This window comes from Syngnathus typhle, linkage group LG6 (genome assembly GCF_033458585.1).
Source record: "Syngnathus typhle isolate RoL2023-S1 ecotype Sweden linkage group LG6, RoL_Styp_1.0, whole genome shotgun sequence".
NCBI classification, from domain to species: Eukaryota; Metazoa; Chordata; class Actinopteri; order Syngnathiformes; family Syngnathidae; genus Syngnathus; species Syngnathus typhle.
The window spans coordinates 5,788,070-5,800,586 of NC_083743.1; the positions used below are offsets into that span (position 1 = coordinate 5,788,070).

General features: G+C 43.8%; 1 protein-coding gene across 1 annotated transcript in view; it reads right to left on the reverse strand.

The window, feature by feature from the left end:
• Positions 1-2,120: 2,120 nt before the first annotated feature.
• The window catches only part of nectin1b (nectin cell adhesion molecule 1b), a 61,586-nt gene continuing 51,189 nt past the window's right edge, over positions 2,121-12,517 (reverse strand). Inside the window, exon 7 of the mRNA XM_061280816.1 lies at positions 2,121-5,622. Coding sequence (XP_061136800.1) covers positions 5,132-5,622 — 491 coding nt within the window. The 3' untranslated portion in view covers positions 2,121-5,131. The remainder of the gene's footprint in view (positions 5,623-12,517) is intronic.

The window sequence follows — 12,517 nt, forward strand, 5'->3', positions numbered from 1 at the left end:
GACACAAAAGAGAACAAACAAAACCCGGAAACGAGAACAGAAAGCTAATTGGAAGTGACGACAGGAAGCTAAACGTCACGCGGGAGCAAAGTTGACTCGTTGCAAACTTTTTACTTGTTGCCTTGGAAGAACGAAAGCGTTCATTGTTGGACAAAAAAAACGGCGCTCATCGATCAACGAGGGCTTTCCGTTTCTCGGCAGGTGGATTCGTTGATTTGTGCGTCACGTGCCGTTGATGCTTATTGATCACACGTCGACTCGCATTTCAGCGTGACATGCAACTCTTTAGTAATCACATTTATCGCATGCGTTACTATTAAAATTGTTAATTAAGTAACAAATAATTCTTTAGGAATAATACAATCATATTTCAATTTAAAGTAAAATACAACAGAACTCCACTTAGCCACCAACATTGTACGTACACACTTTGAAAATTGGAAAAATGGCTGACGTACAGAAGTTGCTAACGCTACTCCTTCCAAGGCAGGTTCATTATTTTTTAAAAGTTATGCCCAATCCAACAATTGCTGCTTCATCCCGTGGCTTCGAAGCACAAAAGTTGAACCACGAAGAATGAGCGAGCGAAACCGCCTCGATGCTAACGATTTGTTCACGCGAGTACATTTGACAATGATTAGCGAGTGTTGCAAACTTTGGCACCCAATCACTGTTTATCTAAGCGAGCCGACGCGGCCGATAATAGTCGCGCGGGGGCGAATGGAAGAAATTCTAATCAATACCATTCACAAGAGAAGCGTAAAGAAAACTCATTAGCTCTTAGCGCCGCTCTTCAACTTCTCGTATGAAAAAGCCCCAAACAATCATCAGATCATTTTGTGCTTTGTCTTTAGTTAATAACAAATCGATCGCTTTTAATATAGTCGCGCCGACACTTTTACAGCTTTTACATGAATTAATGAAAAATCAGGAGAGTGAAGCAGAATGGCGGCGCATGCTAAAAGGCCAAGCTTGGTCGTCGCTGTCAAAGGACTGTGAGGAGCAAACGGATGGCGCCGTTCCACTCCGCTTGGGTTGTCATCAAAGTGCCGATGGCAACATGCAATTACAGCATAGAATCGATAGAAGCCCTCCTTTATTAATTGCATACGGGCTTTAATGGGCACACGCTGGGATTCCTTACATTGATTTTTTTTTTTTTTTTTGAGAGCTGTGTCCACGCGTGGAATAACATCACTGAACATAAGAGAATTTATAGGGGCATGTTGTCACTGTCCTATTAAATCGTCTATATCATTCTCAAATCAATGAATCAGAATACGCATTTCTATGTAGGAATAAATATAATTAAAATCCAAGAAACGAGCGTTTCATTTGATAGAAACAAAAAAACTAAAGACTTGCTCCTACCAAGAAAAGACAAAGTAGTTTTCTCACGTTTGGCTCAAAGTAGCCGCAGGCACGTTTTCATGCAGTCGCACATTTTCTGATACTGTGCGGTAATGTCCATTTTTGGGATTGATGTTCTTAAGTGTCGACTCTACTGCGTTTGCATCGCGGGAAGGGTCATAGTCGATTCACATCATGTTGTGAGATGTGAGCTTGCATGCTGGGAAAGGGAGGTTGCATCAAGAGAGCCCTGCAGACATTTTATAGAACATCGGAAGTTCTCGTGCACGCCTCCATGTTTCGCAGGTGGAGGTTGAAGGCTTATCGACGATGGACATCTCGCCTGCTGGGTGGTCCGCAACATGAATTGGGAAGCGCCCTTTGATGCGTGCGCCAATTCGGCAAATAGCGTGACATCATAGCGTGGTGACTCAAGCGCCGTTAAATTCGCCGAGGCCACGCAGTAAACAACAATGGAGGACATTTTTCTTCTTGACATTTATGACAAGAAAAAGACAAGCTTTTGGTTTTTGACATCTTTCCCGTTCGGGAAGTGATCACTCTTTTTCCCTCATCTGGAAATAGACAGCAGCCATGTTGTGGCATTACCTAGTGCAATGTTTTCCAAGATTCGAGCCAAGACGCAAATTTTGCAGGAGAAACATCTTTATATCTAAAAGTTACACGACCTGTTCGTGTTGCAACTAAAAAGTCTCGTAATTTTTTTTTAAAAAAAGGGGCATTTGCTTCTACAACACGCACACACCGAGTTGACTATTAAAATCATTTAATGCTTAAAACAAATACAAGTTACTTCACTGGGTCATCACAATTTTGAACAATTGTTTTTTTTTTTCCATCTTTGTAACACCCTCAGAAATATACATTCACATAGCTGAAGAAAAACAATTTCTCTCTTTTTTTTCCCCATTGCCATCGATATCCCGGAACGTAACGTAGACATTAAAAGCGAACGTATCAACTGGCGCCCCCTAGTAGTGGTAAACTGAGAAACACGAGCGTGGGGGGGAACGAGGGGGGTGGGGGGGCGCTTGACGTCTCTGGGGCTGCAGTTCCATTTAGATAACACCCTAACACACACACGCTCACACACACACACAGTGGACCTACACTCTCAATCTTATGTACACTATTTACAGTGCGATGAGTACAAAAAAAGCAGGATGGAATGAAGTTACAGTCATTATTATTATTACAAAATGGTAAGACCATGTAAAAAAAATGTCAAACAGCGTCTATGGCAGGACGTTGATTTTGTGCTTGGACAGCGTGCAAGTTCGTAATCTCTTTGATGGGGTTGTGCTTACACATGGGGGGGCTAAGACTTGCTTTTTTTTTTTTTTTACTTGGGGGGGGGGAACAGAACAACTGGCTGTGATAGGCACTGAATGCACCGGGATATTAACATGGAAGGAAAAACTCAAATTTTTCTTACGTGAAAAAGACAAAAACAGACGTCAAAGGTGGAGAAAAAAAAACTTGTTGGGTATTTAAATGGAATCCATATAAAAAAAAATGACACAGAAGAGAAACGTCTTGACACCCTTTACTTTGTTACATTTTTACAAAAACGTTGACATGCTACTCTGAAAAAAAAATTGTAAAACATTCACCACCTAGATGCTTTCCCTCTCTCCTATTTATTTATCTATTATATTTATATATTTATATCGATGTCATAAAAACGCGCTAGCGTTGTTTGTGTGCCCATCAACTTTTGACTGCAAATGAAAACACGCAAACACTCTCTCTCACACACACGCGCACACAAACATGCAGGCAGTGGAGGAAATAACGACTTGATCCCCTGCTGAATTTTTAACAAGGATCATTAAAAGTCTTACATTTGATGGATTTTATGGACACCCTAAAATAAAAGTTGTGACAATGTGGAATTCCGCCAAATCATCTGGTGCCTGTCAACCAATCGGCCACTACTGATCTTAACAGGTCATGTGGAGGAAGATGGCCGTTGTGGGAATTTCAAAAGCTCTCAAAATCCAGACCCAGAAATTAGAAATGCACAGTTTGGTTTAAGCCACAGGCGCTAATCGATTGATTAGAAACCAAAGTTCGGCAGACTTTTTACTTTCTGAACCTGGTCTTGACCGTAAAGTCTTGTGCCTGAACCTCTCGCCCAAGACCAGCTGGGCTACGCTCCAGCACACTCTGGGCTCAAATGAGGACAATCGTTATAAAAACTGGATGGACAGATGGATTCTGTCTTATTACCATAATCAATTCTAGAAATTGGACATTTTTCCAAGTGAGCAGACTTACAATTACTACCAGCAGGGAATCAAATTCTCATTTGTCCCACTGTAACGTAAGGCCTAATACAATTTCTGTATTTTTCCACTCATTAACAGTGATTTTTTTTTTAATATATTAAAAAGACAAACAAGCATTCATTCTCATCAAAATAAACAAACATGAAAGCTGTAGGCAACCTGTCCCGCTCCAAGACGGCCGCCGTTCATGTTGGAATTCCCTTTTAATAGGTTGGAGGGTCCGCTGCAGTCCTTGTACCATAAACAGACGCTTAGCGCGCGACCTCAATCGCAGTGAGCGCTCGAGTGTCATTGATGACATTTGCCACCCCCTTGAGCGCTCTTGTAAATGTCACGACATGGTGGACAAGGGGGCGGATTGAAAGGGGGGGCTCCAGTCCGTCTCCAAAAACGCCCCCCCCCCCCCCCCAAACCAAACAATAGCTGCTGTCTTTTTGATCGCAATATTACAAACCAAGTGAGACACGTAAAAGAAAACGATTTTTAAAAGCCACGATGAATCCAGTGTCAGACTTTTTTTTTCCCCCATAAATGTGCCTGAAAAAAAAACTCCACCGGCAAGTGATCTACACGATAAGACATTTACAACAAAGAGATCAGAGACACCAATGAGCTCTCGCCTCCAGACTAAAACGGCGGTAAATGATCTTTGACTGGCGATGATTGGTGTCTGGCGAGACGAGCGGGCTTTGACCGACGTGGGTTGGAAATAGACATACCGGAAGAAAAAAAAAAAAGGACCGATGTATCCAGTGTCAAACTTTTTGCCGGGCGAAATCTCTCCCAGCGAGTGGTCTACACCTTATGACATTTACAACATGATGATCAATTAAGTCTGTGTAGATTCTGCGTCTTCCAGGTAATTGGCAACACTTGAATGGCGGCAAGTGGACTCTTCTTGTTGGTGAAAGAACTTTCACATATCATCTAAAACATTTCTTCAGTTCTAAAATTCTAAGTGTGGTGTCCAACAATAACATTTTATCTATACTATCGTGAACCTTGGGGCGTTCAAACCTAAAACTGAAGAATCGTTTTCGATGAAAGTAGAAAGTCTTCACCGACCAAAAAGTAGCCAGTTGCCTCGAATCAATTTAAGCGAGCATGGGTTGTGCCACCGTCCGGGTTCCCCACGCGTTTTTTCCAACGAAAAACCCTTCCACCTGCAAGCAGTCCACACGTTAAGACATTTACAATAAGATAATCCAAGAGATCAAAGACACTAAAGAACCAGCAGCTCTCGGCACCGGGTCAAAGTTTGTGATCCGATGGGGCTCCAGACAAAAACGGCGGTAAATAGAAGTGATTTCGAGGGTCCGGCAAAGGGGGGCGGGGTTAGTGAGGAAAGGACGGAGGGCTCCGAGGGTGGGGGGGTGCAGTTTGACCAGTGTGGGTTGGTGATGGAGGTGAAGGGGTTGGGGGTGCGCCACCGCAGGGCTGGTAGGCTTCCTGGTGGGGGGCGGCGCCCGCTACACGTACCACTCCTTCTTGGAGATGACAGAGCCGTCGGTTTGGGAGATCATGTCGTCGGCTATCTCGGGTTCGGCGTCGTACTGGAAGGCCAGAGTCCGCTCGTCGTAGTCGCGGCTCTCGCCCTCGTCCACCGTGAAGTAGGGCCTCTTCAGGTCCTCGGCTTCTGCGTCAAAATCGCGCTCGCCCCCCATCTGCGTGGGTTTCTTCTCATCGTCCGAGTCGTCCGGGTACTGCAGGTTCTTGGGCATGGGGGGGTGCACCGGGTGACCCCCGCCGCCACCCGCCTTGCTGTAGCCGTTGCCGAACACGTGCTTCTTGGTGCTGTAGTCGCCCTTGAAGGTGCGCTGGCGGCGGCGGAGGAATACGAAGAGCAGTATGGCGGCAACCCCCAACAGGGCCACGCCCCCTACCGCCAGCCCGATGGCCACGCCTGCACTGTGTTGCTCCGGCGGGATCTCATTGCGCCCGGATGGGTTGTTAGGGAATTCTGGGTAGGAAAAGACAGATGGAAGGGAGTGTGTCAGTGCTCTGGTGGGAGGAGGTGTGGTTGTGCAGATGGAAGGACGGGAAAGACAAGGATGGGAAAGCAAAGGGGGAAAGGGAGGACACCCCAAGCCCGTGGCGGACCCCCGAACCACCCGACCCAAAAGGAGGCGGCATGCAAATTCAGACTGGAAAAACAAAAGTAGAGAGCCCCAAGCATAACCAAAAAATTGTGGCCACAATACAGTCATGGTTAACCAATTCCGGACCTTGGACTCCTCTGGTGACCCCTGGTCTCTGGACCACAAATTCACAAACGACTTTGTGAGGGCTGACTGTTTTCTATATTGTGGCCACAATTGAATCCCCCGCCCCGTGCTTCATACAAAAGTGCATCGTGAGTTGAAAAGGGGAAAAAAAAAATGCATGCATGAACTTGGAATTGTCTGGAATTCCACGAGGTGTCATCAGACAAGCGACAAACATTCAATCAAAGCTCATCATCAGCTTGGAGGCAATGAAAGCAAACAGCCAGAGAGCAAACAAAGCAGCCGAGCCGTCACACAAACCAAGACGACCTCCTAAAACCACACCGAGGTGCTTTCTGTCAAATTTGCGTGGCACAAAAAAAACTTTCAAGTCGCAGCCTGCACAACGATGACATCATCCACTTCCTCAGGCCGGGAGAATACCACACCCGACTGACAACAATTTCTTCAGCCGAGAATGAATTACCTGCGTTCCTCCACAATTTACGACACCGTAATTCCATCCACTGATCAATCAGAAAACATATTTTGATGAGCGAAATGCATGAACAAACACATTTGCCATCACATCCCAGGCTATAAATTCTCAATTTTACCACCCTTTGGTCATTATTTAAAAGCAATTAAAATAAAGACATGCTTCTGACAACACATTATTTTCACTGTACCAAAGCGTCTGCCCATCCAGGCACTCAATTTTGTCACCAAAACGTTCTCGGCTATAAATCTTTCACCTAATCGCGTCTGATGTAAACGCGCTATGATGAATGCACTTCTACAGGGCATGGCGCAGTTGAAGCAATAAAAAAAAGAAAAAAAGATACAAGAAAAAAAAAAGGCTGCAGTATTTCATGTTATTCATTGCCCGTATAAATCTATCACACCCCTGGATTGAATTATCGCCTCTCACTGCGCATCTTGGCACCTATTAATCTCAATGGTAGCTTTTAGTGCTTCCAAGTCAAGGTTAAGGCGCTATTGGAATATTTTCTCGGCGCATCGCGAATAGAGGCTGCCTTGTGTTGCTGGGAACAGGATCAGGGCTGTTTTATCAGTCTGTTGGCAGGTGTTGCCGCTAGCGACGACGCGTCGGTGGGACGTCGGCTCCCTCCCGCGCGCTGTCACAGACGATTCCGCACAGGCGACGTCACCTTCAATGTGCCATATTAATAGCGTTTCAATAACGACAAATTAAGACAAGGTAAGGATGCTGAGATTTTTGGCGGAAGGCCGACACCAGTGAGGCGGGGATGGACTTTTAGTTTAAATATATATATATATGTACACACACACACACACACACACACACACTATTTCATTCTCTCTCTATATATATAACAGTTTATTTTTATGTGTCAAACGCAAAGGATTGGAAAAGATAACATCAAGGCCATTAAATGACACGAGTAAGACATTAATAGCAATTCAATTTGCGTTCTCTTACAGGCAGACAAAAGAACAATGACCAAATGTGTGAACATCTCTCGACAGTTTTGATCCACCGCTTTGTGTTTTAATCCAGATGTAAAAAAAAAAAAATTCCAACACGCTGCATGTCATCGTTGTATTTGTTCTTGCCGACTTGTAATTTCCCTCTTCTCCTTTTCATCCTCACTTTGTCACGTTACCACGCCCTATGTTTCTCTTTGAAAGGACCCCCTCTCGCCCCCTCATCCTCGCAGGGATGGGAATGTCTCATCGAAGCGTGTGCAGACACGCAAGTGGAAAAACGAGCGGCTGCAGGTTGCTTTTGATAAACTTGTTTCCTTCACAGCAGTGTTTTCTTGTCGCATTCTTGCTGGCGTCATGTTTATTTAACGTACGAAAATGCGCCGTGGTGCCTTCATGCCCGAGGGGATAGACCAAAGTCTTTGGACACGCCTTTGAATCAATGTTACATCTGTCGAGGGTGGGACTCCACCCCTTGAATGTTGATTCCTTATCGACGCAAACAGTTATTTGTGTTTGTGAGCCGTAGGCTCATGGCTACACTTACTTAGGTCTTCAAAAGGCCACAGCCAACCAAGATAAAGCTATGAGACTGGGATAAAGCCGCACCGTTGTCCGTATAGTTGAATGCCTTAAAAAAAAACAAAAAAAAAAACAACAACAACTGGCAGACCTTTGTCTGCTTTGATATACTCGTATTAGTGCTACACCTAGCTTGAAATGCTAACCAACGTCAACATTCATCGGCTCTTACCTGGCCTTTATTGTTAAAAAAAATCATTTGATACCTTTTAAAGTAAAAAAACTAAACCCAAGCCAACCAAGTGAACCCATGCGGCTATGTAGTCTTATTCAATTCCACACCGATCAAAAGCCACATCTTTGTCGTAGCTGTAAAATCCCCATATGTTGTTGTCAGCTTCAAAGCTAACGTTATACTACCAAGGCAGCGACATTACACACCCCCTACTGATCAAACGTGAATTAGTCAAAAGAGCACACACGGCAATTTCCATTGTTCTTTTCTTAATCTCAATGGCACTCAATTCAAAGACTTGGTCTCTCTCTTTTACAAAGACGGCGTCTCCAATATCAACTTTTAAGCATAGCAGCTAATGGGATTACAGAGACACAGCTCCTCATTACACACATGAATCAGAGGTCACCCTCCGCAGGAACACCTTGTCCCACCCAGCCAAAAGGGGGATAAATATGGGAAAGGCTTTCCCGTAATCCTCAGCCTTCGATTCACGGGTGCGTCGTCGCTCTCGTTATCGGAGCCTAATTAGCTCGGACAAATGGACGACATGAAAGAGCGCCAGCCGCCCGGTTCCCATAAAAGATCAGGTGATGCCACCCTTTGACATCCGCCTTGGAAATTTTGCTACAACTCACGGCAGGAGAACAGGCATGAAAGAAGCCGTTTAAAGCAGATCTATTTTTAAAAGTTCCCAAACTAGAAATATTAGGATCGTTAGCTCCAGAGGGTTAAAGATCACAATATCTTGCTCTGAAGCCGTTCTACCCGATTGACCGGTATTGAAAATGATTTCAATCCAACTAAATGTTGACATAGTGATTAAAGTCTATTCACAGAAACGACATGAGGGCCACGCATTTTTACTTTGCTTCCCATGGAGGGAAGCCTGTGGAGCCTTTTGCCTTTCACATAAGTCTGCTTCACCTGCCACACTTACTAAAACCCCCAAAGTGGTTTGAAAGAGGCCAATACAAGTCATAACGGGTGGAAAAAAAAATCTAACAACTTTCTTTTTAAAAGCCAAAAGCATGTCAAATGTTCCCCCGGTAGAGCCTCAGCGTACGTGTGGGACAAGATAACTGCGCATCAAAACACCAATGACGTCATCGGTGGAGAATGTGTGGACACAGAGGATGCTTTTTTTATTTATTTATTTTTAACGTGCACAGCGGCAGCCTGCCCAAAAAAATCATTTTATTTTCATTTGTGCAATATTTGCTATTTCATTCATTTGTGACATACATCTCTTCTTTGATTCATTGCTGGCTATTCTTTGTGCTACTTAATGTATTTGCGGAGGCGGCCATTTTGCTGAAGGGCTCCATAATGCGTGCGTCTGTGTCAACAACTCGTCTGGCCTCCTTGATGCACTTTATTGCCATCGAGAGTCTGGAGCGCTGAGCGGACGCGACGTAAAGACGAGTTACTGGGTCAGCGGGTATTCCACCGCGAAGGCTTTTGCTCTTTTTAAGCAAGCGGCCATTTTACCCCAAACCTTCTACTTGTCTTCTTGCTTCTTAAATGTATTCTTTTTCCCCCTATTTTATTCGTTGATCGTTATTATTTTTACATATCTAGAGCCGACGGCGTGTGACCTACATGACGCGCTGTCGTTGAGGCGTGACTTGGAGATTGTGAACCGAGAACGCTCGGGCAGACGCGTCCCCGCTGCTCGTATCCTCGGGAGAAGCCAAACAAGCAGAGCTGGCGGAGAAAAATGTTGATGATAAATGGAGCTCGCCTGTCACGTGCGCTCTCCTGGTGACATTTTATTCCTTCACAACAACAAGATGGAGGAGCATGCCCCTAAGCCCCTTCTCCATCTTGTCGAGCCTCTGTCAATACTTTTGCATTATTTAGAAAATATGTGCTAGCGGGACCAAGGAAATCCAGCACGGATTCGTTCGTTGTTGACGAAAACTGCAAATCTGGTCATTGTTGACACTAAATTGTCTTTAGTAATTGCAAAATTGTACGTGAAATCATATATTAGGGTACTTGGAAGTGGTTTTGATGTTCTACATTTACTACATATAGTCTGATGTTTCGGAACTATACGCTCAGAGATTAAAAATGTATTAGATTAAAAATTGAGATTAAAAAAATTAACATTCAAGAGATTAATCTCATCCTCACGATTAAAAATTGAGATGAATAATTGTCTTTGGCGCTAACAAACAAATTGTACAAGACTAAATGGGATTGTCATGATAGGACGCACAAGTCTGAAGACCACCAAATAGACCTTTCAAGTGGTTTTAATTAGCATTAGCCGAAGCACTAACTCAACTACAGCACGCACGTACATGTGGTCTGGAGGCGCGTTGACGCTAATGCCTCATTTGGATAATGAGGGGTGATCTTGGCCGAGGCAAGGCCTCCCGCAGCGAGGACGCGTCGCTTCGCCGTCGGCCCGACTGTGTCTGCGAAAGAGCGTTTCGGCCGACAACAAGGTCGAACCAGACGAGTCAACCTGCCCCAGTGTGCGATTATAAATATCTTTGCATTGCTACTAGCAGAAGGTGGCGGTTTGGCCTCTGAAAACTCTCTTGGAAAATGTCAAATCTTTTTGTAGATGTTCTCCAACATCCAAACTTTTCATCTCCATTTTGTATTTTTCTCAACACCGACCGCTGCTTTCTTGCTAACATGGGAATCTTTAAACAGAAGCACTGGATTATTCACACGTTCTCCAAAAAGAGGTTAGTTAAGGGAGTAAAGTTTCTTTTGGCCTTCAATCCTTTCCAAAATCCACTTTCATCATGTGCCTGAGCCCATCTTATTTCCCATTTTTTCCTACTGCCGGATGTTAGCAATGCATTTGTCTACTTTCCTCCTGTTCTTGACGGATCTGGTTGAACAAAAAGCTTTAGTGCACCTTGACTCAGATAAAAAAAGAAGCTTCAGATAGAATAAAATATATCTCTGGAAGCTAGGTTCGCCCATGGGCTGAACCTTAACTTCTCTGATATCATCTCCTCCTCCTTGATGGCGATAAAACAAGGATATAAAAATTGTTTACAGCGCAAAGCACATTACAAGTATGGTTGCCTTCCTTAGGCTGGTTAAAACAGTGGAACCGCACAAATGTATAATTGTGTAATAAAAAAAGTGTATAATATAAACAGGCTTATCCTTATCATGAACTATGTCAGTGATTCTCAATTATTTTCTGTTACGCCCCCCCCTAGCAAGAAGAAAACTATTCGCGCCCCCCCTCCCCACCGTGACTATCCTAACTTGTCTTGTAAGTCGTAAAATGTTGCACTGTCGCAAACGTGACAGAAGTAACAATGAGAGCGCCACTGCCCCCTGCTGTAGTAAACGCGCAATTACACTTTATTCTAGTACTGCCAAAAAAAAAAGCCTGTTCCCCAGGGTCACACGCGCCCCCCCAGGAATAGCACCGCGCCCCCCAAGGGGGGCGCGCCCCACTATTTGAGAAGCACTGAACTATGTCAACGTGAATTGATGAGTTTCGTGCGGTGCTTTGCCGCTACCTTATGGCCGTTACTTACATCGCACCACATCTACAGTAAGATGGAATCCTAATAATAACAACAATAAACCCGATAAATTACACAATTGCCTCAGCATTTGATTGCTGTGAGGCTGCGGTGCAAACTTTGAGACAGAACAAGTTTCCCACCTGTGCGATAAAACGTCTCTGTGGGGGGGGTGTTTAAAAAAGAAAAAAAACTAACAATAATAATATTTAAATGAAAATTTCCACAGGTCGACCCACCAGAAGGGCAAATAAATGTTCCCACATTTATCAGTACAATGAAAACAAAAGACAAGAGGATGGGTGATTATGGCATAATTGTGAGGCCTTTGCGAACAGAGAGGCCATTCATTAGCACTTATTGTGTGGGGAAGAAAATGAAGACGGCGGTATCATTTTGCCCACCGCACAAAAACAGAGCGGGCTTGTTTCCGAAGGTGATTAGTGTAAAAAAAAAAAAAAAAGAGGCTGATTTCCGTTTCTTAGATGACCACAGCGCAAGTTCATTGCATGTTTATAAAAACTCGATTAGTTTGAAGTCTCAACATTTTCTTTGAAATGTACGATTATATACGGAATGCTCATTAGGTTGATGACTCGGAACTGTCTTTTGCTTTTACAAAAAAAGATTCATTCAAAACTTAACTGCTTTTGATGTTTAATGAATGCTCAATTGTCTTTCATGTTTATATAAACATACTCTAGCGCAAATGAAAACACTTGTCTTTGTTGGTAATGGTCTTTGATGGTCCCCAAAAAATCCTAAAGAGTGAATCGTCTTATTAATTGACAGTCATGGAAATGTTGAGTTCATTAAAGACTGAATTGCGTTATAAAATAGTATTTTAAAAAAGAAAACACTAAGTAGTCATCATTGTCCAAAGTTGGGCATCACTTTTGCTACCGAGAAGGAATT